We start from the raw sequence: 25144 nt of genomic DNA on the forward strand, positions 1-25144 counted from the left end.
GCTTCGTGTTAGAGGGAATGATCTGCTGCCTGGTCCCACGTTTCCTAGGCAGGAATGGCGACCCGAGGGCCCGTTCTGTGGTTGCCTCTTACAGGGTTCACACGGTTCCAGTTCTAAACAAGGTTTCACATTAGTTTCAAGTTTTGGGGGTTCCTTCACTAAGTCAGTTGTGAGTAGCTTTAGTCCTCGTGCTCCTGTTGGGGAGATTAGCTGATTTTTTTCATTTAGTGCCAACAACCAGTTCCTTGTCTCTATGGGCAGCCGTGGTGTTTTCTTGATGACATCACATTTCAGGTTCCTTGCCTCTCACAAGTTAGCCTGGCCTGTTTAGCGTACGCTCAAGTTCTGGTTCCCTTCAACACTTAAAACATCTCTTCAGCTCTTATACATTGCTTTAGAGTTCCTCTTTGACCACCAGGAACCTTACCTGTGTTACTTTTAATCAGCCATCTTTAACATAAATGTTCATGTTTTAACTAGGATTTCCATGTGTTTGGAAGAAGAGGGTTCATTTGTCTGCCATCTTGATCAGTTGTTTTAGGGTTGCTCAATTTCAGGATGTGATATACGATACATTCCCTTTTTCATCTTTGGTACTTTACCATTTTCAAGGCGCGTGTCTACTTAGTGAACATGACAATGCCATTCTGAGGTAGATAGGACAGGCATCAGTTGCCCCATTTTATTATCTCAGCAGAAACAAATTTTATTACACATCTACCATGTATTTAACATAATATTGGATGATGGAGGTGAAACTCAATTCAAGTAGCCTATATTTCAATTGGAGAGTAAAAGGAAACATAAAATACCAAACACAATACAAGCAGTTGCTTAGCATGTAGATACCTAATAAACATTTTTTAGATTTAAATGTAATAGGACAGGGAATTGTGACATTGAAAAATGCACAGTATTGACAATATGTTCTGGTTGGTGGCAAGAGGCCATTTCAATGTGGATTGGCCTAGTGGAGGAGGTAGATTTGAGATAGACCTTTAAGAGTTGAGTAGGATTTTAATAGGCAGGATATAATATTTGGACTATTCTGGAATACAGCATCTGCATATAAATAAAGTAGCCAAAAAATGGAGACCAGATTATGTTAGGTCTCCAAGTTAGGGACTTAATCTTATAGAAAAGAGGAAATCAGAGATAATTTATAAGTGAGTAATAGAGTAAATCTTTGTTTTAAGACATTACTATTCATCAGAGAACAAGAATATTTGGTTTTATAGAGGTTGAAATGCAAAAGAGGCACTTGTTTAAATATGTAATACACATGGCTTGCCTTTTACATGTTAGTTATTGGGTGAACCAGCTGTCTCAGAGAAGTGGGGCCAAACCCCCAAACCTGTGTGAGGACATAGAAGGCCCTCCGCCCCTGGCCCAGGCCCCACAGCAGCTCACTGCTCAGCTGAGGGAGTGCAGACTAGACCCGGGATTGGAACTCATCTTCCGTTTTCCTGTGGAAATAGTGCACAGGCTAGAGTTGGGTCCCAGACCATCCCGCACTGAGTATGTAACTCTAGGTATTTAGGTATATCACTGTGTCATTGTTGCTATCAGAATAATACGTTAGTTCCAATTCAGACACAGGAACAAATCCCCAGGGAGAGGAGGACCAGAAGTGGCAGCCAGAAGGGCTTAGGTAGTGTTATCTCTCAGCAATTTGGAGGCGGGTCACCTGTTAGACCCATCAAAGAACCCTCCTTCCACTGCCCAGTCAAGGCACATATGGGAGTTGATGCTTCCTGCCCCTCCCCTTCTTTCTTTCTCTCCAAAATGAATAATAATTTTAAAGTAGCCTCCTCTCTGGGTCAGTCACTGCCCCAGGGATATCAGTGCTGCCCCAGGTACAGACCTCCCTCACCCCATCTGAGATAGGGCACACTTCACACACATGTTCAGGCAGGTCCTAAGTCAGGTGGTCTATAATCACCTATCCAAAGTGAAAAAGCACCACTGAGGTTCTAGTAATTTACTAGTCACAAATGCCCCGTTTCTTTTGGGATTTGAATAATTAAATCCAAACCAAGAAAGAGTAGTTCTTGCTTTTACTTATGTTTACCTCATTTTAATACTATCCAGTCATGCAGTTAAATTTCACACACAAATATATTTTCAAATGGCCGTTCTAATTTAAATTACAAAATATACATATGTACACATTTTAGTATAAAGGTGATAACGTTGCTTATCATCCACTTCTGGGCTGCCCATCTGGAGTGAGCTCATACCTGTAAGACAACGGGTTTGGACTTCTGTTAGTATTGCGAGTGTGCTGTGGGAGTGTCAGGCAGTCTGGCCCGCCGGGGCCTGTGTGGCCAGCCAGGATTAAGGGCAGAGCTGACAGATTCTCAGGTAAGTGAGATCTGGGTGACAGTAAAGGTGGGAGGCAGCTTCCCTACTAGGTAACCAGAGGAGCTGAAATGTACTGAATATGGGCAACTGAGACAACGTCTTGACTAGCAGAGTTACGTGATACAATGAAAGGGCTCACTTACCATTGTGAAAAGCCCATAATTAGATCTTCTTTTGATAAATCAATCAGCACCTAAACAATCACAAATAATCAGTTCCCTTCTCCCAAAAATGCATTAAATGGTAACAATGGGATTAACGGGATCATTAAAAGTGCTGGCTTTCGTAGTGTTGAGCAGGGGCTTTTTTTCCTCTGACTTTCCACATGGAACCTCTCCTCTCCTAAGGGACTGGGGATATATTCAGGAATGTATTTATGAATGTCACAGAACAGGAACAACTTGCCTTTACTCATTAACTGATTCATAATTTTAAAAAATAATTTTTATTCATTTTAGAGAAGAGAGAGAGATAGAAAGGGGGAGGAGCAGTAAGCATCAACTCCCATATGTGCCTTGACTGGGCAAGCCCAGGGTTTTGAACCGGCGACCTCAGCGTTCCAGGTGGACACTTGATGCACTCCACCACCACAGGTCAGGTGATTCATAATTTAAAGTAAGACTATAGTTGCCGCAACTTAAAAATGGGGACGATATAACCTACTTCATAGAAGTGGGCTTTAATAAAATGAGCATAAGGACGTGCTTATTAGAATACAAAGTATTGTACAAATACTTTTCTGTCTCTCCGGCATCTTCCTGGGGATATTTCCTCTACATACTTGAAGCAAAATCCTATCACAAAAATTTTGATGTAAATGAGATCTAACCTTTACAACAAACAATGCTATATATATCAAAACAGTACTTAATTTCATAGTAAATGTTCAAGTACTATGCAATGATGGATTTGGATATTCTCGAGTTTGTTAAAATAGGGTTTATCATATTGATTTATACATCTTACATTATTTAGTTTTAAGAATATTTAAAAAAATAAAAAACCTCCCAATGAGGCTAGACCCTTGAATCAGTTCTGATTAACAGCCAAACGACCCCATCAGAATCCCTACAAGGTGTGCTCCAGCAGCGAGCTCCAGCTGGAGGACCGGGAGGGACGGGGCACCGGGAGTCCCGGTACTTACTTTTCCCAGTTCCTTCCTTCGGTGTGAGCCAAGCGGCCTGCTGTTTTTCACTGCGACATCTAGTGACCTCTTCTTTACTTCTTCCATGGGAACAAAAAATTCAAATCTTTAAGAAGCAAAATGTCAGGAAATCAGATTTAAATATTTTCATTATTTTTGTTGAAAATCTAAAGTATTTCATCCTTTTTTTTCCCCTAATTTTAAAACAAGGCCTAGACCACTGAGAGTAACTTCCAGAGCGGTACTGGCCATAGCAGATAGTCAGGGCATCATTATTATACACAGTCACTGTCCTGTGTGACTGACTCACACGCCCTGGAAGTGTCAGGAGCCTGTTCGCCTCTCAAGTGCTCGGGACTGCTGTGCCTCGTGCTTTGCTTGCTTTCTCAGACTCTGCCTTGACTGCCACTCTTTTAGTTGCCTCTTCTCACTCTGATCAGTGCCTGCTCATAGGACTACCTCAAATGCTTCTCAGTTGTTTTTACTGACTGGCTAAGGACCAGGATGCTGAATAATTAGGTTTGCTGGAGTTGCACAGGAAATAGTGGCCTATTCCCACATATGCCTGTGGAGTAAGGCAGAGAAATCTTAGTGTACAGCTTTGTCATGTACTCACAAGAGTCCTCTGGACTTCTTTTTTAAAAACTTTTTTTATTGACGTATAAGTGACGTAACATTACTTTCAGGTACACAACATAATGATTCAATATTTGTATATACTGAAAATGGTCACCACAATAAGTCTCGTTAACACCATCACCATACATAGTTAAAATAAATTTTTTCTTTCTTGTGATGAACTTTCTTTTTCCTTTTAAAAGATTTTACTTATTGGTTTGAGAGAGAAAGAAAGGCAGTGGGGTAGTACCAGGAAGCATCAACTCATAGTTTTTGCTTCTCTGGTATGTGCCTTGACCAGGCAAGCCCAGGGTTTTGAACCAGTGACCTCAGTGCTCCAAGTCAATGCTTTAGCCACTGCGCCACCACAGGTCGGGTAAGTGATGAACTTTCAAGAACTACTCTCCTAGCTACTAGCTACTTTCAAATATGTAATACAGTATATTAACTATAGTCACCATTAGATACATTGCAACGCCATGACTGATTCATAACTAGAAATTTAGATCTTTCTACCTTTTCACCCATTTTGCCCACCTCGGGCAAATACCAGTCTGTTCTCTATACCAGTGAGCTCAGTCTTTCTGTTTTTGCTGTTTAAAAATTTTTTTATTCCATATGTAAAATCATATGGTAACTACCTTTTTCTGTCTGAATTATTTCACTTAGCATAATGCCTTTAAGGGTCATCCATGTTGTCACAAATGGTACAATTTCCTTCTTTTCTTCATGGCTACATAATATGCATGGACATGTAAGTGTGTGTGTCCATACCACATTTAAGTCATTCATCACTGGATATTTAGGTTGCTTACATTTCCTGGCTATTGTAAATAATGCTGCAGTGAACGGGGATGCATAGCTGTATCTTCGAGTTAGTGTTTCGTTTTCTTTGGATAAGTTCCCAGAAGTAGAAATGCTACCTCATGTGGAAGTTCTATTTTTAATTTTCTAAAGAACCTCTGTACTGTTGTCCATGGTGGCTGCATCATTTACATTGCACCAGCAGTGCAGGAGGGTTCCCAGGAGGCGATACCTCATTGTGATTCTGATTTGCAGTTGGCTGGTGATAAGTGATGTTGAGTGCCTTTTTTAACTTTTAGGCCATGTGTATGGCTTCTTTGGAAAAATGTCTATTCAGATTCTCTGCCCATTTTTAATTGGGTCTTTTTTTTTGCTATTGAGTTATATGAATTCTTTATATATTTTTAATATTTACCTCTTTTCAGAAATGTGATTTGTGTTTTCTATTCCATAAAGTTGCTTTTTCATTTTATTGATGGTTTCCTTTGCTGTGCAGACATTTATAGTTTGATGAAACCCCACTTGTTTATTTTTTATTTTGTTGCTTTTGCTTTGGTATCATCCAAAAAATTATGACCAAAACTAATATCAAGGAGCTTGCCGCTTATGTTTAGGAGTTTATGGTTTCAGGTCTTACGTTCAAGTGTGTAATCCATTTTGAGTTTATTTTTGTGTATGGTGATAGTCAGTGGTCCAGTTTTTGCAGCATCATTTAGTGAAGAGCCCGTCTTTTCTTCATTATATATTCTTGGCTCCTTTGTTGTAAATTAATTGATCATACGTGTGTGGTTATTTCTGGGCCTCTATTCTGTTCCATTGATCTACTGTATATGTCTGTTCATGACTAGCATACTGTTTGTTTACTGTTGCTTTGTATTGAGGCTTTGTTTTTGCTCAAGAGTGCTTTGAGTCTTTTATGGTTTCATGCAAACTTTAGCGTTGGTTGTTCTTATTCTTTGAAATATACCATTAGAATTTTGATAGGAATTGTGTTGAATCTGTAGTTTTGCTTTGGGTAGTATGAATATTTTAACAATATTAATTTTTTAATTTATGAGCACAAACTATCTTTCCATTCATGTCTTTAATTTCTGCTTTAAAACAAAATCAAAGAAAATATATGTGACCAGATTCAAAATGAAGCCAAAGAGGCTTCATTTAAAGGGAGAGGGGGCCTGACCAGGCAGAAGTGCAGTGGACAGAGCGTCAAACTGGGACATGGAGGACCCAGGTTCCAAACCCGAGGTTGCTGGCTTGAGCGTTGGCTCACCAGCTTGAGCGCGGGGTCATAGACATGACTCCATTGTCACTGGCTTGAGCCCAAAGGTCACTGGCTTGAGCAAGGGGCCACTCACTCTGCGATAGCCCCCCCCCTCCCCGTCAAGGCACATATGAGAAAGCAATCAATAAACAACTAAGATGCCGCAATGAAGAATCGATGCTTCTCATCTCTCTCCCTTCCAGTCTGTCTGGCTCTCCTCTGTTACGAAAAAAAAAAAAAAAGAGAAGGGGAAACATCACATAATCAGGAACACTTTAGCCCCTACAAGCAAGAAAAGTAGTTAGCTATTTTGCTAAACTGCCGTGGCAGTCTTTTTCTTCCACTATAACATATAGAAGTTTCATGAAGGCATAGACCCTGTTGCCCTGTTCAACCTGAGCCCTTCACATGATCTGGCAGGCTGCCGGGCACACAGGTGCTCAGCAAGTTCTCTGCATGGCTGAGGCAGGCCAGTCGGCCCACTTACGTCTCATCGAACAGGGGTTCCAAGGTCTTCCGCTTCACTGAGGTCTTCTTACGAGTTGTCCACCTCCTTTCTGGCAACAAGTAGACACGAACGTAAGGATCAACTCCACTGGTGGTACAGGGTGTCAGGTTTCTAATTTGGTTTTAAAGACATTGAAGAAAAAAAGTCTTGGTTTTCAAACATTGAAAACACTCATTTGGAGAAAGCTGTACTAGTCACTCAACTTTTGAAGGCTCTAGGATAAAAATGCCCAGTAGTCTAGACCAACAAAGCAAAAGTCTGTAAAACTTGGAGGACAAAACATCAGATGCACGGTTTTTGCAAAGTTTAAAGAAGAGCCAAGAACTTTGCATCTAAAGGAAGTTGATTCCCATGTGAGAAAATGTGCTAGCTCGCACAACCCCAGACCGTTGCGCAGTGCTCACGTCGGAGCCAAGCCCTCGGCCCTGGAGCCCAGCAGCACCACTGAGGACCTCGTCACTCCCGGCACGACACCTTCAAACCTCCCCCATTCCCACTGTACTGCGTGTCTACCTTGGGGCTGCTCACCCTGCCGTTGCTCCGAGGCTCCACTCTGAGTCCTGCTACCTGACGCTCCCCAAACCCCTCTCCTGGCCCCAGCATCCGTTACCTGCAGCCGTGGATGAGCACTCTGAGGCAGCGCCGCAGACACACGTAGCGCACAGTGAGCTGGATCTCGCCCAGCCTCCGCGGCCTGAGGCCCCTGCCTCTGTGAAGAAAGGGCTCATCACTCTTCGGCCATGCAAGTGCTGGCCTTTCCTCTAACCCTCAAGACAGAGCGCGTCTTGCTTTCGGAACATAGAGCCATGTGGGTTAATCTCAGCTGGGAGTCAGTTCCAACCAGCACTCGCATATAATTATCCTACTTGGGATCTGCCTTCACAGCATGATTTCTTGTGGGACCTTTGGTTAGTTATTTAACCTTTAAGATAGTAAGTTCTACTTTCTAGGGTTACTATGAAGATTGAATTAGACCAAATATCACGCTAAGCCCATAGTAAACACTTAAGTGGCAGCCATTGATTACATAATTCCACATTCTAAGCTTTCCATATTTTCCCAGTATAACTGGAATTCAGTAAGGTTCCGGCTGTGAGGATCCTTAACAACCAAAGCGCAGGACCTCTTACAGTTGGTGTGTAGCTAGAGCGACCCCAGACTGGCACGCCTGCTCTCTCCCCCTGTCCTGTTCTTTCTGCCACACCATGCTGCCTCTTATGAAGCCATTCTGTGAAAAAACAGAACGTGAGCAGAGAAGTAAGTTCCTATCTACTTTTCCATCAGGGAGTTATTTTTTATGCAAGTGATTTTAGAAAAGAAGCAGAGAGGTGCATACTCAATGTTGAGGCTGATATCTGCCAGGTCAAAGCAGGAGTTGGCCAGGGAGCTGAGCGAGGACATGCTGGGGGCCAGCAGCCTCGTGGATGGCCACACGAATGGGGCGGCAGGGCATTTCAGGGGCCTGGGTGATTTGATGGGCCCTGGAGAGTGGGGGCCTGGGACAGTCAGGAAGATGGTGGCCGAACTCTTCTCCCCCATGGGCTCACAGAAACCTGTGGCACTGCCCTTGCCTTTCGGCTCTGGGCCTGTCTCCTGGGGTCTGGGCTCGGTGGCAGCAGTGGTGGCACTGGTGGTTGTCATGGTGCTCTTGGAGGCTTCCTTGGTATCAGAAGCAGGGCCTGGGGGGCATGGCAAATCTGCAGGACCCTCTCCCTGGGGTGGGGCGTTAGGGCCTTGGTTGGTGACCACCTTCTTAATGAAGAGAGGGCCTTTTTTTAGGGCTTCAGCTCCTGTGTACGGGCTCCCCAGCTCTCGTTCTTCCACGCGTAGGAACTGCAAGCAGACGACAGGGACGTTTATGCGTCGGGCCTGCCACTTCCACCACCTCCTCCTCTGCTCTCACCTTAGCCTCTGGGAAATGGTTCTTTCTTTTCCCTGGGAAGAACAGTTCCTCAACTCCTTTCTGACTTGGAGCTTCCTCCCGCAGACCGTATTTTCCTCAGCTTCTCTCTGCCCTTGGCCTCCTGTGACCAGTGCTTCTCTAGCGTTTCCCTTCTTCCTGCCTCACTACTGGGTCTTCATGGAGACTCGGCCCTGGCCCTTGCTCTACACTCGCACTGGCTGCAGCAGACCTCGTCCTGGTCCACTCTCGCGTGCACTTTCCCCTGCAGAGGATGCCAGATCTCCACCTTCAGGCTTGTCCTCACCTGGGCCTTCACACACACAGCTGCCTCTGGCTGGGGTCATTTCCCAGCGCCACCTCACTCACCACTGCTTTCTCTAAAATGTGTTTCCTGCCCAGACCCCTCTGGTTCTAGCACCGAAGTTTCAAACCTCAGCCATTGCGTTTCTCCTTCCGACTCTCCCCTCGTTTCTTAATTATCAGGACCCTTCCTCAGGGCTTCCATTTCCAGCAATATGGTGGTCAAAATATTCTAAAAACATCTTGTTAGGAATGCCCCAATATAATAAATAAACTTCCTTTTAAATGTATAGCCAAATTCACAAGAAAGTAAAATCCCTCAGGTTAAAAAAGGAGAAAACTAGAAAATAAAGGTTAAGATTTCTTAGGTTGATTTATCAACCTTGGAATCCAGGGGGTTAGGAGAAGAGGCCTTGGTGCATGTGAGGCTGGTTACTGAAGTAAGAGCTGTGAAGACGGGGTTTCTAGTGAAAAAGTAACCTAGGATAAGCATGCCACCCCCCAGCAAAGACTGGTGACAAGAACTGTGTTTATCTCAGCCTGAACTGGGGGAAATAAAGTCTTTCCTGAGAAAAAAGCCCTTATAGGCCTGTACTGTGTGAATCTCTGACACCTATGGTGTCTGGAAACCCAAAGTTAAAAATTAACATAGAAAAGAATCCAGGTGTGTAGTGCCCCTGAGGCTCTTGGCTGCAATAACAGCAGTCTCCTTGGAAATGAACCACCGTCATCCAGGTCACAAAGGAACACCGACCATTACTTGCAACCCAAGTTGCAATGAGTCACATGAAAAAACATCAACAGATACAACAGCAGAATTCAACTCCCAAGATCTTCAGATAATACAATTAACAGACATATTTTCAAATGACTAAAGATGAAATAGAAACATGAAAAGAAGATACAATGAAAAAAGACAACGTGGATTTGGAAAAAATGAAATTAGAAATGAAAAACAGCCTTTGAAATAAAGACTGTGAACAGGTTAAACAGCAGATTAGGTGTAGCAAAGAAGTATTTGATGGACTGGAAGACAGATCTGAGATTAGAATGTAGCAACAATAGATAAAGAGAGAAAATATGAAGATGAGGTCAGGTCGAGACATGGAGGAGATGATGAGAAGGTTCGGTATGGAAGGGGGTCTAAAAGGAAGGATTAAAAGAATGGGAGAGGCAATAGTTAAAGAGGTAATAGCTGACAATATTCCAAAACTGGTGAAAAATACAAACCCAGCTCCTAGCTTCTTCCCAACAGAGCAGGTACTTAGTGCTGAGGACTCTACTTTTTGCCAGAGCCCCACCCCTGCCTCCCTTGGGGGTCAAGGGCAGAGATTTACCCGGAGCACCAGCCTCATGGAGATGAGGCTGTCCAGGCCCGAGTGGTCCAGCTGAAAGCGCTGCTCGAGGGTAAGGTCTGCACAGGGCAGAATCTGGCACAGCGGCAGCTCCAGCACGCCCAGAGCATACTCCTGGTCATCATCGAGCACCTGGGCGTGGGCCAGACAGAACGAGAGAGTGAGTCCACCCTCAGCACAGTGAGTATGTACTGTGCTGCTGTTGGCCTCTGGTGCTGCTCTGAAACTGGGAATGGGACCCAGGCCTGGTCCCTGCCTCCAGTCGGGAAGAGAGCCCCAGGGCAGAGGCAATTACGATCGACATCAGGCCAGTCTGTCAGGTGCTCAGGGCCATGGGGGCTTTAGGGACTGATGAGCTCTGCTGCTCCCTGGTGGGACATCCAGACGGGGCTCAGGGCCCCCAAAGATCCCAGTTTCACCACTCATTGGTCATGAGGTCTCAGACATGTCACTGATTAAGCCTCCGCTCGTGTAAAATTAAAGATATTTCTCTTCCACAGATCTTTTGTGAAGATTAAGTATATATTTTTTAAAATCCATCATTAATGTCCCAACACAGGCCACCTGGGTGCTGTGTAACAGCACGAAAGACAGGGAGAGCCAAGGGACTTGAGGGTGTGTCCTTCCACAGCCTCTTACCCACGGCCTTGGGCACCAGCCTCAGGGAGACGTGGGGCCTCTGTCCCACCCCGCAGGCAGACTGACTGCACTGCCCGCACAGCTGCTCAAGGTGCACGTGGCACTCCCACCCGTCCCACCTTAGACCTCTTAGCTTTGTTCCAAGAGCCCAACCTCAGGCAAACCTTGAGATGCAGCTGCTCAGATGCCACATTGTGCACAAAGAAGGAGAACACCTGGCTCCACACAGGGTCCTTGCTGTGGGGACAGGTCTGGGACAGAAGAGGGGGAGATTATTCAAGGGCCTGGTTGGGCAGAGCAGGATACCGGCCCCCAGGGACCCCTGGGGAGCCTTCTCTGTCTGCCCAGGGCTCACGCATGCTCCAGCCTGGGGGAGGCGCTAGGTGGGGCAGCCAGACTCAGGCAAGGAGAGCTGTGCCGAGAAGTTTTGCAGGGGCTGAAACTCCTACTAGCATTGGCACTCCTTTGGGAGGGGAGGATTCTGCCTCTGGACTGGGAAGCCTGGTGGGCTGCAAAGGACAGAGGCTTTGAGCCATGCCTGAGCTTGAACCTAGTTCTGCTGCTTTCTAGCTATGCACTTGGGTAAGTCACTGATCTCTGACCCTCAGATTCCTGAACTATAAAACTACTGTTGAGATTACTTTGAAAACTAAATAAAATAATACAAAGTGCCTAGAATGTGCCCTGGCGCCAACCTGGCATTAGTGCAAACTGTTTCCCTTGTCTTTTGCTTCTCTGAGAAGGGTTGGGGCCCCATTTTCTTACCCCATGGCTACTCACCAAGCTCTTACCTTGCTCGTGTACGTCTTCTTGCCTACAGATAACTTAGCGTAGGAGGAAGGGTCTCTGCTGACCTTATTCTGTGAGAGGCAAAGCCACAGCAATGAAGGTGGCACCATCAGTGTCAGCTAAAGACGCCAGACCCTCACCCCACCTCCAGCCCTCAGGCACATCAGAGGGACATGTGGCCAGCTGGTTGCTTCCCTTTTAGGGAAGGCCACCCTGGAGCGCCCAGGACCCCTGGGCTGCCATCACTGTGCAAGCACCTGGACAGGCTGACTCCAGGGGGAGGCTCAAGTAAAGGCAGGTGGCCGGAGCTGGGCCTGGCCAGGCACAGGCTCGTTCCGTGGAGTTAATGGAAGTTCCCTCAAGTTCCGGCTCCTCCCTTAGGTGTATGACCCAGGTACTTAAACCTTCTGGGTCCTGGTTGTAAAATGGTAATAAAATTGGACAGTCATCACGGGGCACAGGCACAACGAACGTGGGGGCTGAGTTGCCAAGCCCAGTGCCTGCGCCCAGCGGCTGTAGTCACCCCCACACTATGCACAGACAGTCGCCCGGAAAGCGGCTGCAGTCACTCTCGGGAAGGAGTGAGTTACGACTTGCTCTCACGTTGTCAGCCACACACACACACCCTTACCTTGGCAAATCTGGAGAGTTTTTTGGCTCGATAATCACAATTCAGGTAGTCAAAAGGGCTTCTCTACAGTACAAGAACAGTAATGAGCAACACATTTGTGAGTTCCAAGTGAGCATTAGAAAGTGCAGGCACAGGCAGGGGGTGACACTGACCACGTCACCACTCACCGGCAGGTTGCAGGCGCTCTCCAAGAAGACCACGAGGATGGCAGTGGAAGGGCCAGTGTGGTCCTACAGTCAGACACAGACCTTCACCAGGTGCCCCCAGCACCAGGAGAGACTGGTTTTGGAGAGAAGCCTGTTCGTGGCAGAAGGAAGCCAGCCCGCCTGCCCGCCCTCCCCTCAGACTGGCCATAAGATCCCCCCCACAACCTAGTTTTTCTGTTCAGCCTGAGACTACAACTACAGCATGACAGATTCAAGTCTGGCACAAGGGTGGGTTTTCCCTATGGTCTGGGCTGACAGGCACTAACACAGAGCTTTTAGGACCCCAGCTTCTCTGAAGACGGCTGAGATGCTCAGAGACCCATCTCAAGAGATCAGGAGCTGTCCTGTGTGGAGACAGCATGGAGGGTCATGTTCTCTAGAAGGAGGGGCTGTGAGCCAGATCTGGGGGCTCAGCGCCCTCCCCCCTCCACAGGCACAGCCACACATGACCAGTCCCCCTATTGTCCCCTTTCCGCTAGGGAGCCCCAACACCCCGCACTCACCTCAGTCAGAGCTTCGGGGTCAGCGATCAGTGAAAGCCACTCCAGCCGCAGGTGCAGCTGCCCGCTGCTTGTGTCATTCAAGACAAACCACTGCGGGGTGACAAGGATGGAAAGGAAAGCTCAGGGAAAGAGCAGTGACATGCTTCTGACCCTCTGTAGGCATCTCAGTTCTGGGACGTGGTGGGGCCCTAAGAGACTTCAGGGAAAAGGGAACCAGCTGAGACAGGGTGGACTCGGCTTGAGGGACAGGGAGCTGGTACAGGACTGACGTGCTACACTTCAGGATGGAAAATCCTACCCAGGCCCAGCCTGCCCTCCCGTGACCACCCCCTGCTGGAGGGCCTTGGTCTGTGGGCACTTCCAGGGAAGCTTCTTCCAACCAGGCCCTGGTGGGTTTCCTGGGCCCATCTGTGTCTCGCCCAGGTCTTGCCCCTGAAGACTGGCACGTGTGGCTCATCTAGCAGCCTGCTAGAGCTGTCCATGGTGTGGGGTGCAAGCACCAACTCTACCTCATCCACCACTCTGTTCGTCATGACATCCCCGAGGCAGATCTGCAGGCTGGAAGACACAGGGAGTGTGGTCAGCTCGGCCCACCCTGGAGTCTGTTTTCAAATATCTGAGTGGGGCCCTTGAGACAGAGGATCTTATTCATGCCAAGGAACCAATGGCAGACCACTTTCGGCTCAAGCAGAGGAAAGACTATCCAATCATCAGGGTTGCTCCCTGGGCATGGTGCCCCAGGAGGCAGGTGGCTGCCATCCCGAGATTATGCAGATACCGCTGAACACATCAACTCTGGATTCTCAGTGATGGTGCTACAAGCATTTGAGTGGAATGATTCTTCATTGTGCAAAATTGCCCATGCATGGCAGGAACTCAGCTTCCCTGTCTGGTGCCCTCTAAATGCCAGTGGCACCGGCTCCTGCAGTCAGTGTGAGAACCCCAAATGCCTTTCCCTTTCCAAAACAGGTTAAGAATAGTTGTCATGTGTGTAGAAAGGAGGTGACACCCACATTCAGACCTGTCTCCCACCTACTCATACCAGAAGTGTGCTTGCACCTGAAATCAGTTACATAAAACGTGAACCACAAGCCACACTTCCAACTCTGCAACATGACAAAAATTAAGATGAGAAAAAGATAAGCAATATTTGCTTGTGAGCTGTTTCTTCGGCTGTCAGACTGTGCCTCCCACTTTGTTTTGTTCACCTTCTAAAATTCTGTGTTCATGGAAACAAGCTAAATACAGGAGTAGAAAGATTTTTGGAAAATTTTTTGCCACCTCCCAGTCCCAGCCCTGAGATGAGCAATGTGAGCAGTCTGCTGCATGGCTTCCGTGCCTTTGTGCTCACACGAACACCGGCAAACGTACCCATGAGGGGCCTCCCTGGAAAGATGAGTCAAACTGCACAGTCACTCTCAACTGCCTCTTCCTCCTCCCAATACATAACAGGCACCCTCCAGCTCAATACACGTAGATCTTGCTCATTGTTTTTAAGACTGCAGAATATCCTCTAGTTTGGCAATGGCAAATTTATTCAAACATCCAACCAATATCCTGAGGTTGGGCGTTCATGTTTTCAGCTTTATTGTTTTGCCACCTCAGATAGCTCCACAATCAACATTTCAGGTATAATGTTTTTTATAGGATCTGGAAGTGGGACTGCTGGACCAAAGGACATGCAAATTTGCAGTTTTTTTGTTTGTTTTTCTGTATTTTTCTGAAGTGAGAGGCAGGGAGGCAGTCAGACAGCCTTCCACATGCGCCAGACCAAGATCCACCCGGCATGCCCACCAGGTGGCGATGCTCTGCCCATCTGGGCCATTGCTCCATTGCAATTAGAGCCATTCTAGCACCTGAGGCAGAGGCCACAGAGCCATCCTCAGTGCCCGGGCCAACTTTGCTCCAATGGAGCCTTGGCTGCAAGAGGAGAGGGGAAGAGAGAGAGAGAGAAAGGAGAGGAGGAAGGGTGGAGAAGCAGCTGGGCGCTTCTCCTGTGCGTGTGCCCTGGCCAGGAATCAAACCCGGGACTTCCACACGCTGGGCCGACGCTCTACCGCTGAGCCAGCTGGCCAGGGCTGCAAATTTAGTTTTGATAGGCAGCCCCAGCCAAGCCATGTCAGTCCTCACACAGCCCTGAGTGTCTGTGCTCTGCCCTAGAGAGAGCAGCCAGGGTTCCTCAACACTGGGGACCTGGTCATCCATCCCAGCTTTACCCTCTGCCCACTGCTCCAAACGGGGACTCTGGGTACATTACCATGAGTGCAGAAAGCAGAGCTATGGTACACAAACCGTGGGGTCCTTTCTGGGCTCCCAGGGCCCAGTCCCCAGCTGGGCACCGAGGAGACATCTAGGAGGGAGGTCTGGAAGGCCCAGGGACAGAAGGCCCGGCTCAGCCCTCCTCACCTGCCCAGGAAGTCATCCCTGTCAGGATCCTCGTCATACAGGTCCACCTCCAGGTCCTGCCCAGGGACTTCATACACTATGAACTGGAAGGAAAGCGAGGTGACGGCCTGCAGGCACAACAGCTGATGAAGCAAACTTCACGCATCACCCAAGGGGAGCCAGGTTCTGGCTCCACTATGTGCCAGCTTGGAGCCCTGGACAGGTTCCTGCTTCTCAGTGCCTGGAAAACCCCTCTGTAAGGAGGGAGTGGTGCCCTCCCCTGCGGGTGGGGACATTAGAGGGGATATGGGCAAGCCCATGGGAGGGCAGGTGCTCGGGACCGCGGCTGCTGCGTCTTTCATGCGGCTGCAGCTTTGAGCATCTAACAGGCTGTGGGCCTCCCCTTCTCGTAGTGGGGGCTGTGGCTGGACTTGAGAACTGCAGTCTCCTGGTGTCTGGCTCTGGCTGAGAGGGCTGGGGCAGAGAGTTCCTAGTTTTTCTCTTATACTTTGATTTGAAAACTTCCAACAAAGCAGCTGACAGGTGAGAAAGGGACATGGTAACTCAGTTATAAGCTGTCCCTCCAGTGGGGCCACAGCAGCCCGCCTCTGATACCTGGTGGACTTGGGAAGTGGGAATTATACAGAACTTCCTGCCTGTCCCCAAGGTCCACTCCTCGGGCCCAGTGTTGCCCATATGAGACCCAAGAGGGCAAGGCCCCCCAGTCTGTGCCCAGCACGCCCCAGAGTAGAGCTTGGAGGAGATCTAAGGAGCCAACTATGGCTGAGGACACCTCACCTCAAACACCTCATTCCAGGTGGGGTTCAGGTTCTTGTAGACGGTCTTGCTCCGGAAGTGCTGCAGGCCGATGCTCACCTTGGCATAGGGGTCTGACTTGCCTCGGATCCCTAGAAAGTGGTCCATCTGGGCCAGTTTCTCCGCCTCCAGCAAGTGGACTCTGATCACCCCCTGGAAAATGCCCAGCCCACTGCTCACTGCTGCTTCCTGGGCTGTCCCAGCCATCAAAGCCCGCAACGTAAGAGCGAAAGCCATCAGACAGTGCCCCCATCTCCCCCTCTCCACGGCCTGGGTAGGGAGACAAGCACAGACAGCAGCCCCCTGGCCAAGGACACGCAGCAAGTGACGGCAGGGCCCAGGGCTCTGTCCACTGTGTCGCCTGCCCGGCAGGGCCCAGGGCTCTGTCCACTGTGTCGCCTGCCCGGCAGGGCCCAGGGCTCTGTCCACCGTGTCGCCTGCCCGGCAGGGCCCAGGGCTCTGTCCACCGTGTCGCCTGCCCGGCAGGGCCCAGGGCTCTGTCCACCGTGTCGCCTGCCCGGCAGGGCCCAGGGCTCTGTCCACCGTGTCGCCTGCCCGGCAGGGCCCAGGGCTCTGTCCACCGTGTCTCCTGCCCGGCAGGGCCCAGGGCTCTGTCCACCGTGTCGCCTGCCCGGCAGGGCCCGGGGCTCTGTCCACTGTGTCGCCTGGCCGGCAGGGCCCAGGGCTCTGTCCACTGTGTCGCCTGGCCGGCAGGGCCCAGGGCTCTGTCCACTGTGTCGCCTGGCCGGCAGGGCCCAGGGCTCTGTCCACTGTGTCGCCTGCCCGGCAGGGCCCAGGGCTCTGTCCACTGTGTCGCCTGCCCGGCAGGGCCCGGGGCTCTGTCCACTGTGTCGCCTGCCCGGCAGGGCCCGGGGCTCTGTCCACCGTGTCGCCTGGCCGGCAGGGCCCAGGGCTCTGTCCACCGTGTCGCCTGCCCGGCAGGGCCCAGGGCTCTGTCCACTGTGTCGCCTGCCCCGCCCACGCCCATGGCCTTCCCAGCCTGCCCCATGACTGGCTTATTCAACTGCCACCATTTCCTCCCGGGCCAACAGCCATGCCAAACCAAGTCACCTGAGAAGGTTGCCTCCCATTCCAGACCCCTCTCTGCAACCTGCATGTAGACTGACTTCCGTCATCTCTTCCCAGTACCCAGGTGTCTACACTGAGTCTTACCCACCCCCACACTGTGCTGTCGAGGCAGACAGTGCCAAGAATTGGGAAAAACACACTTCAGGGGCTAATAGGCTTCCTGCTCAGAACTATATTTTTAATATTGCTAAGTACATATGTTTTCCCTTTGACCCAGTAACCCCATTTCTAGCCCTGAAGGCATACTGCAAAAATATAAAGAGACATGTACAAGACTGTTCATGACAGCATATTTGTTTGAACAAAGGACTAGACACAGCTCAGCTGTCAATGGAGAACAGGGGAAAGCATCGCGGCATGGCCCCACTGAGCCGCTGTCAGAATGGGCCCCGGCTCCATCCACACGGCCATCGAGTGATCCTTAGAACACATGACACGGTGAGAGGCAGGGAAAAGCAGTGTGCAGCCGTCCACCAAGGAAAAGGGGAACCGGAGTCTTACCAGATACACACACACCACCATGTGTATGTATCTGCTCCGAGTAGAACACAAATAGTGAAAACTAGTGGAAGGATAAACCATTACAGGGAGAAAGTGGAGATCAGGTGAAGGAACAAGGGATAGAAACCAGACTCTTTAAAATATGAGTTTTTATATTGGACTTTGGAAGTGTGCACATTTTTACATGACTGTAAAGTTAAGGTAAAAATGAAACCCTAAAAGTAGAAAGTAAAACAAAACAAAGCAGTGTAAATATGCACGAACCACTGGCATCACAAACACACTGAGGAACTACTCCTAGTGAGTTTAAATTGTTGCCAGTTGACAGTACATCTTGAGTGGAATATACCCTAAGGACAGTGTTTTTAGTAGTGGACATGGAGATGGTATTGTATTTTTTTTTAATTAAGTGGGAGCAGGGGAGGCATAGAGAAAGACTCCCACATGTACCCCGACTTGGATCTACCCAGCAAGCCCCTTATAGGATGATGCTCTGCCCAACTGGGGCACTGCTCTTTTGTCAGCAACTGAGCTATTTTTAGCACCTGAGGCAGAGGCCACAGAGCCATCCTCAGCGCCACTTTCCTGAGCCAATCAAACCATAGCTGTGGGAGAGGGAGAAGAGAGAGAGAGCAAGGGAGAGCGAGAAAGAGGGGGGATGGGGGTTGGAGAAGCAGATAGTCACTTCTCCTGTGTGCCCTGACAGGGAATGGAATCTGGGACATCCACACGCCAGGCCAATGTCTACCACTGAGCCAACTGGCCAGTGCGGATGTTATCATATTGATTCTGAGACTGCCTAAGCCATAGTGTGGCATAAAGCCCATGTGCCATTATGGGGAGACAAGAGGACGTATGTGTTGCTTCAATGGCCGGCCCCTCAACCCTGCATAGCCTGAGCGGGCTGATGCCCCATACCTGGTGCTGATGGTGAAATGGACAATTCGCTCTCTCCTGAGGCCCTAAATGCTAGCCCTGAGGGCTCAGCAAGGGCACCTTCTACAGGGAGGCCACATGGCTGTCCTCAGGGGCTGCCCAAGCTGGGCCCAGGATGGAGGGGACAGTGGGGCTGAGCCCCACGTCCTGGCTCTATTGAACATTCTTTCCCCAGTAGACCCCAAGGATAGAGTTGGGGCGCCTCATGTCTCTGAAAGAGGATGGGAGGCCCGTGGTGTTTCCTTGGATGGGGGTGAAGCCCATAGTCCCCAACCCAGGCCACAGAGGGGTACCAGGATCCGGGAAGGAATGCCATCTGGGCTTTGACCCTCCCAAATGGGTGACTTTGGGCTTGGACAAGTCATTCCACCTTCCCGAGACCCAGTCTTCCCCCTGTAAAATGGAGGTATCATGCCCCACAGGACAGAAATAAGGATTCCCGTGTGAGACTGCATTCCCCTCCAGCCCGTCTGTTCCTTAACATGGCCCCGTGCTCTGTAGCTGCTGCAGGTACTCACGCACGGCAGAGGGAAGCGTAAGTTGGTCACATCCAAGCCCTTCTTCACGGGCACAGTCACGCGGTTGGGCAGCACCAGGTGGGTGGCGATGAGGTCCTCCAGCAGGCTGTCTGACACCTCGCTGGGGACAGTGGGCATGACCTACTGTGGAGGGGTGGCACCGCCTCCCCCAGGCCACTTGCCCCTCCACCACCCCGGAGCTGGCACAAGAGCAGAGCTCCAGGGCGGGCCCTGCTCGGGAGAGCACAGCCCAGACCCCAGCCTGCATGGATAGGGGCCGTGTGGGCGTGTGGACGTGCTGACAGCCCCTGACCACTGCAGCCCCCAGTCCTGCTTTGTCCTCCCTTGAGGCATCAGTGTGACAGCTAAGAGTGATGATCTGAAGCTGTGTTAGGACCTCATGAGCTGTGTGGTCTTGGATAACTTGCTAATGAACCTCTCTGGGCCTCAGTTTCCTCGTCTCTAAACCGAGGGTAGTTATACCAGCTTCCTGGCGTTTTTACGAGGACGGCTTACGTGTGCAAAGTGCCAAGGACAGCACCTTGTGCACAGTAAATGGTGAGTGCTCGCTACCTTAGGCCTTCCGTTCCCTGACATCACATCCTTCATCTGTTGGCTCACTCCATCTCCCCCATCGCGGGAGCAGGGACAGACAGGCCCTAGAAAAGGACTGGCCACAGTAAGTGCTCAGTAAATATTTTTTGAAAGAAAGAATCTGTGCCTGGGGTCTGGGTCCTGGAGCCAAGATCAGTGGGAATGTCCCTGGTGAGCAAGCAAGTGGCCGTCCCCGCAGTTGGGGCGTCTGCCCAAGCCCAGCGAGCCATAGGTGTGTGCCCTGGCTGGTCCTCCAGTCCCGCCCTGCTAAGGCTGTGTCCACACAGGGCTGGAGCCCTTCTCCGTGGGGGGCCTGTGGCCCAGTGCAGCGCTGCCCCCCGCCGGCCCCAGGAAGGTGGGCTTTCCCAGCCTGCTCCTGCTCTGAGAGCCTCCTCCCCTCCCAGCCTGTGTTTGTGACCATGGTTGGGCGTGGCCACATGGGCTTCTCACCATACACTTGGTGAGAAGGAAAAAAGGAGGACACTTGTGTGTGTCCGCATCCACTCTGCCATCACCACACACCTAAGGATTCTCCCAGGGACCCCCAGACAGAGCAGCCGGGCTCTGCTCTTACTGAGGAAGAGCCCAGAGACTTGAAGTAATTTGTCCAAAGTCACACAGTTGCTAACCAACAGAGGCAGGAGCCTCATTAGCCTGCACAGCCTCCTGTAGGACATCTTCTCATCTACTCAGAGCCATGTGTGCGCGTGTGCACGTGTGTGTGTGTGCATGTACATGCGTGTGTGTGTTCTGGAGCAGTGCTGCCCACACAGGCCAAACAACACTTAGCCTCCCACTCCCACACCCAGTACGTTTCCCTCCAGGGCAGGGAGAACTCGGTGCCTACCCCCTTCCCCACACTGGGAGCTAGGAGGCAGGGCCCTCTGCTCACTGACTGCACAGCCCCGGAGGGCCCCACGCTGGGTCTCTGCCTGGCGGCTCTCACAGGCACCTACTTGATTCCTGGCGCGTCCAGCAGGTTGGTCAGGCCTGTCCAGTTGATCTGCAGGTGCTGCCAGGCAGAGGGAGGCTGTTAGGAGCCAGAAGCCCAGGACTGAGAACCCTCTGCCAAGCCCCTCACACCCACCCACATGGAGGACCCAGCCTGCGAGGGGGCGCCTGCTGCACGGGTGTCGGGCACGGAGGGACCCTCCCAGTGCTGCTCAGGCCGTGGCTCGGGACGGGCCAGGGCTGTGAGACCTGCTGCTTCCCTGTCAGGATGGCCGCAGGAAGGGCCAGTGCATGTGGACCCCGTGTGACCCTGGCAAGCCACTTCTCTGAGCTGTTTCTGGTCTTTCGGAGAGCAGTCAGGCGCCTCAGGCTGCCTTAGGTGACACGGGACAGGTACGGGAAGTGCCTGGGTCTCAGCGGTCTGAGGCGGTCTCCACTCGGGCTCCAGCCCTGGGCCTGCAGCAGGAAGGTGCTCGTTCCCAGGGAGCGGCAGCTCTGCCTCCTCCCGGGGGCTCACCGGCTTTTGTAGAAAGAACACAGTCACAGCTCCCACGAAGGGCTTGTCCACCAGGAGGGGGTCCAGGATGATCCTCAGCGTGCCCTGCAACTGGACGGCACAGAGGGCCCGTGAGGGGCCTCAGACCCCCTTCTTCCTGCACCTGCTGCACTCAGCGAGGCCACTACCACCCCAGTCAGCCCCATGCCACCCCCAGGTGTCAGCACCATCTGCTGTCGCAGCTCAGAAACAGAAACCTGTCCCCCCTCTGCCAGCTCTCACGACCCCCACTGCCTTCCTGTGGTGTGCTGGCCCGAGGGGCCTGCAGCCTTGCCCACAATTCAAGCCAGCCCAGCCAGGGGGGACCCAGGAGGGGGTCCCACTCGGCTCCTCTACTGCTCTGAGATACTTCCACCTCCTTAAGCCACCTCGGTTTTTAAGCATGGGGTTTGCATCACCCCATAAACAGGACCTCTCTCTTCCCTGGGCCACCAAAGTCTCTCTGGGGGGGATTTACAAGCACAGTAACCAAGTGGACAGGCATGGGGCCGAGCAGCAGGTGGGTGAGGCCCAGCAGTCACTTCCTGGCACGTGACCCCGGGCCTGGAGTCCCTCAGTCATTACCAGCCGTGTTTGTGTTATCACCCCCTTCTGCAGCCTGCTCCAGCATGAGCCTGATTCACTGCTCTGACCCCCCAGCCCAGGGACAGGAATGGGAGGCAGTCCCATCGGCTTCCACTCACCTGGATCCCGTTCACACCAGCCTGCATCTTCTGCAGCTCCACGCTGATCTCACAGTCCCCAATGTAGCTAAAGGTGGGCACAGAGAAGGCAGGTGGGCAAGAGGGGCAGGCCCACCACTCAGAGAGGATGGGAAACTTGCCCAGTGCCACGCAGCCAAGCCCAGGGGTGGCTGCCCAGGCTGAGCCCTGCCTCACCCAGACACGCTCTCCCTCACAGCCTCACCTTTTCTTGGCTCTGCACAGACACAGGCCCAGACCCTGGGAGGCAGAACCTAGGTCCCTGCACCCAGGAGTCCCATGACGGCAGTGACTCTGGGCACCACCTTGTCCCCTGACACCCCATGGATGTGAAGGTGGGGCTCTTGATAAACACACTGCCCACCCCCTCTGCCACTGCTGTGCTCCCATCTCTGCCAGGCCTCTCCCCCGAGGACACAGAGCAGCCGCACTGCTTACAGCCAGCCTTCCACCCAGGTTGTCGCTGGGAGTGGTAGAGGGGGAAAAGGAAATGTTCTCAGGAGCCTGAGTCCTGCTAGTGGCTCAGGCAGCCCAGAACAAGTGCCTCTGAGGCTAAAGCTCAGGAGACCCTGTGCAAGCACGAAAGAAAACTAAGAAGGCGGCCATCAAATCTCTGTAGGACAAAGTGGGGGAGCTGATGTCAGAAATGCCGAGTGCTCCCTGGAGAGGCCTGGGTGGGGGACACCTGAGGACTCCAGGAGCTGCCTGGGAAGCTGGACAGTTGGGTCAGTTGACCTTGGCAAGCCCCACGTGTTCATACAAGGATCTGTGCAGTGAAGGCTCTCCTCATTGTCATATCTGCAGGCAACACTGCACTCTCCTACAGATGTGTGGAGTAAGCTGTGGTGTAGTGTTTTTTTTTAGCACATAATAAACATGTTACAGCAGAAAAAAGAGAGAGAGAGAGATTGGGGCCAGAATGCCCAACAGCTGTCATCATCCCAATACACTTGAGACCAGCCTCCAAATGTGGATGGGTATTTCCAGAGCTGACTGCTGTCTTCCCAATATGCCCTCAGTGCCAACCTCTGGGATAATGACAGGAAAAAGGAAATATGAGACACTAGAAAGGAACGGCAACACTCTGAAACCTCAGGAGTTGATCCTTGTTCCATTAAAACACAATTCAAATTTCACCACCTCCAGGAAGACTTCCTGGGTTTAATCTCTGTTTGTATCAACTCAAGCCTATTACAAACCTCATTCAAAAAAAGGTGTCCTTGCCCAACCCACTAAACTAGCCACTCATGTGTCTTTGCATCCTTTGGTTTTTCTGAGGTGCCAAGAGCTTAGCTTTCCCACTGGTCTCTCACAGCCTATGTTCGAAGCTCACTGGGCATCACAAGTCCCAGCATCATCCTGTCACTCTTGTTCCCTCTTTGAGGCAGCTGGTCTGACCCTCCAGGTGACCTGGTCCTGGCCTCTAAGAAAGCTCTGCTGCCTGGGCCTTGGTATAGAGCATGCCCAGTGCCTGGTCTGATGGGAAAAGCCTGGCTGAGGGGTCGGATGACGGTGGCTCCCGGGGACCATCCATTCTCCCAACACTCTTCCCATCCCAAGCAGGGCAGCTGTGCTCCAGTCCATGGCAGGTGGGGATATATGTGTTCTGAGTAGCTCTCATACCCCAAACTAGAGTGAATATATGCTACTTCATCTTCAAAGTGGCTGTTCCCACAGAGTGCGCCCCTGGCCCCCACACCTGGCCCCCAGGCACCGGGGCTCACCATATCTGCAGGTCCAGGACCACCTGTCTCCGATTGTGCTTGCTGGTGTGTGCCTTGACACCGTTGATCCTGGGGCACTGGAAGAGATGCCCGGTCTCTAGGTCAGCAGAGGTCTGGCAGCTGGGACAGCTGCTGCCCCCTCCCAGCACTGGGTTCTGTTCACTACACCCCACATGACCACTATACTCCTGGGGTGAGGCACAAACCCAGAAACCCACCTTATGGCCGGTGTCCACCTTTGTCACCCTGATACTTCTCTCCCTAGTATATGCACCCTTTTCTCTCTCTCCTACTATAGATATTTACTAAGCACCCACTCTGCATCGGGCACTGGCCTGGGGAGAAGCAAGGGCACAGTGGCCGAACCTGCCCTCAGGCTCACAGCACCTCCGAGGAGACAGTGGGAGGGGCGTGATGCGGTGCAGCCTGTGCCATCACATGGGCATCTGGGGACCACAGGAGGACCTCCCAACCCAGCCTGGGGTGGGCAGAGGTTAATGAAGGCTTCCTGGAGGAGGTGGCATTTAAATGGTTCTGGCAGATGAGTAGGAGCTGGCCCCCTAAAGGCAAAGGAAGAGGGCGGGGTCCCCAGCTGTGATCTGACTGTAGGAATTCAAGGGCACCAGGCCAGGACCTCAGTCCCCAGCCTCTGGGCTGAGCTCCTGGATAATTTTTCTCCGCCCCCACCCCGCACCCAGACTCTCCTCCTTTCAGGTGGCACCGGAGTAGAGCGTGGTTATTATTTAGACAGAATAAAAAATAAATTTCATTTGAATTTGATTAAGCAATATACATGCTGAAGCACTTAGGGGTGAAACTCACTAATGTCTGGGATTTAGTTTGAAATGCCTTTAAAAAAAGATGATGATGGATAAAGGCATGGATATGTACTAAAGCAAATATAGCAAAAGGTTAACCACTTGTACAATCCAGATGGTCCATGCCTAATTCTCTCAGTTTTTCTTGGTTTTGAAATTGTTCATAATAAAATACTAAAGAAAAAAATTCAATCAACCATACTAGAGGAAAGATTCCATTATTCTTCTATTCTCCCCAAAGAAAGTGATGTTTACATATGCATTGTCACATGAAAAGGTTATCAAACACTACAGAGCCAAAACTACAGAAAAAGTATTTATAGAAACATTTTGAGCAATTAATTGAAATTATTATGTAGTTTTTTTCAGAGTGGTGTGTGTGTTTTTGTTTTGTTTTAGCGAGACATAGAGACAGACAAGAAGGGAGACAGATGAGAAGCATCAGCTTGTAGTTGCAGCACCTTAGTTGTTCATTGATTGCTTCCCATACGTTCCTTGACCGGGGGCTTCATCTGAGCCAGTACCCCTTG

General features: G+C 50.8%; 1 protein-coding gene across 1 annotated transcript in view; it reads right to left on the bottom strand.

Annotated features, from left to right (window-relative positions):
- Positions 1 to 2080: 2080 nt before the first annotated feature.
- ESYT3 (extended synaptotagmin 3) overlaps positions 2081 to 25144 on the bottom strand; it is a 50720-nt gene continuing 27656 nt past the window's right edge. Inside the window, exons 4-23 of the mRNA XM_066350954.1 lie at positions 23797 to 23873; positions 22055 to 22121; positions 21333 to 21422; positions 20821 to 20876; positions 19271 to 19391; positions 16209 to 16379; positions 15432 to 15514; positions 13535 to 13583; positions 13026 to 13115; positions 12484 to 12546; positions 12317 to 12379; positions 11688 to 11756; positions 11061 to 11147; positions 10240 to 10389; positions 8036 to 8532; positions 7310 to 7408; positions 6679 to 6810; positions 3509 to 3614; positions 2508 to 2557; positions 2081 to 2240 (exon numbers count right to left, since the gene is read on the bottom strand). Coding sequence (XP_066207051.1) covers positions 2201 to 2240; positions 2508 to 2557; positions 3509 to 3614; positions 6679 to 6810; positions 7310 to 7408; positions 8036 to 8532; positions 10240 to 10389; positions 11061 to 11147; positions 11688 to 11756; positions 12317 to 12379; positions 12484 to 12546; positions 13026 to 13115; positions 13535 to 13583; positions 15432 to 15514; positions 16209 to 16379; positions 19271 to 19391; positions 20821 to 20876; positions 21333 to 21422; positions 22055 to 22121; positions 23797 to 23873 — 2160 coding nt within the window. The 3' untranslated portion in view covers positions 2081 to 2200. The remainder of the gene's footprint in view (positions 2241 to 2507; positions 2558 to 3508; positions 3615 to 6678; positions 6811 to 7309; positions 7409 to 8035; positions 8533 to 10239; positions 10390 to 11060; positions 11148 to 11687; positions 11757 to 12316; positions 12380 to 12483; positions 12547 to 13025; positions 13116 to 13534; positions 13584 to 15431; positions 15515 to 16208; positions 16380 to 19270; positions 19392 to 20820; positions 20877 to 21332; positions 21423 to 22054; positions 22122 to 23796; positions 23874 to 25144) is intronic.

The sequence above is a fragment of the Saccopteryx leptura genome, chromosome 10 (genome assembly GCF_036850995.1).
Source record: "Saccopteryx leptura isolate mSacLep1 chromosome 10, mSacLep1_pri_phased_curated, whole genome shotgun sequence".
NCBI classification, from domain to species: Eukaryota; Metazoa; Chordata; class Mammalia; order Chiroptera; family Emballonuridae; genus Saccopteryx; species Saccopteryx leptura.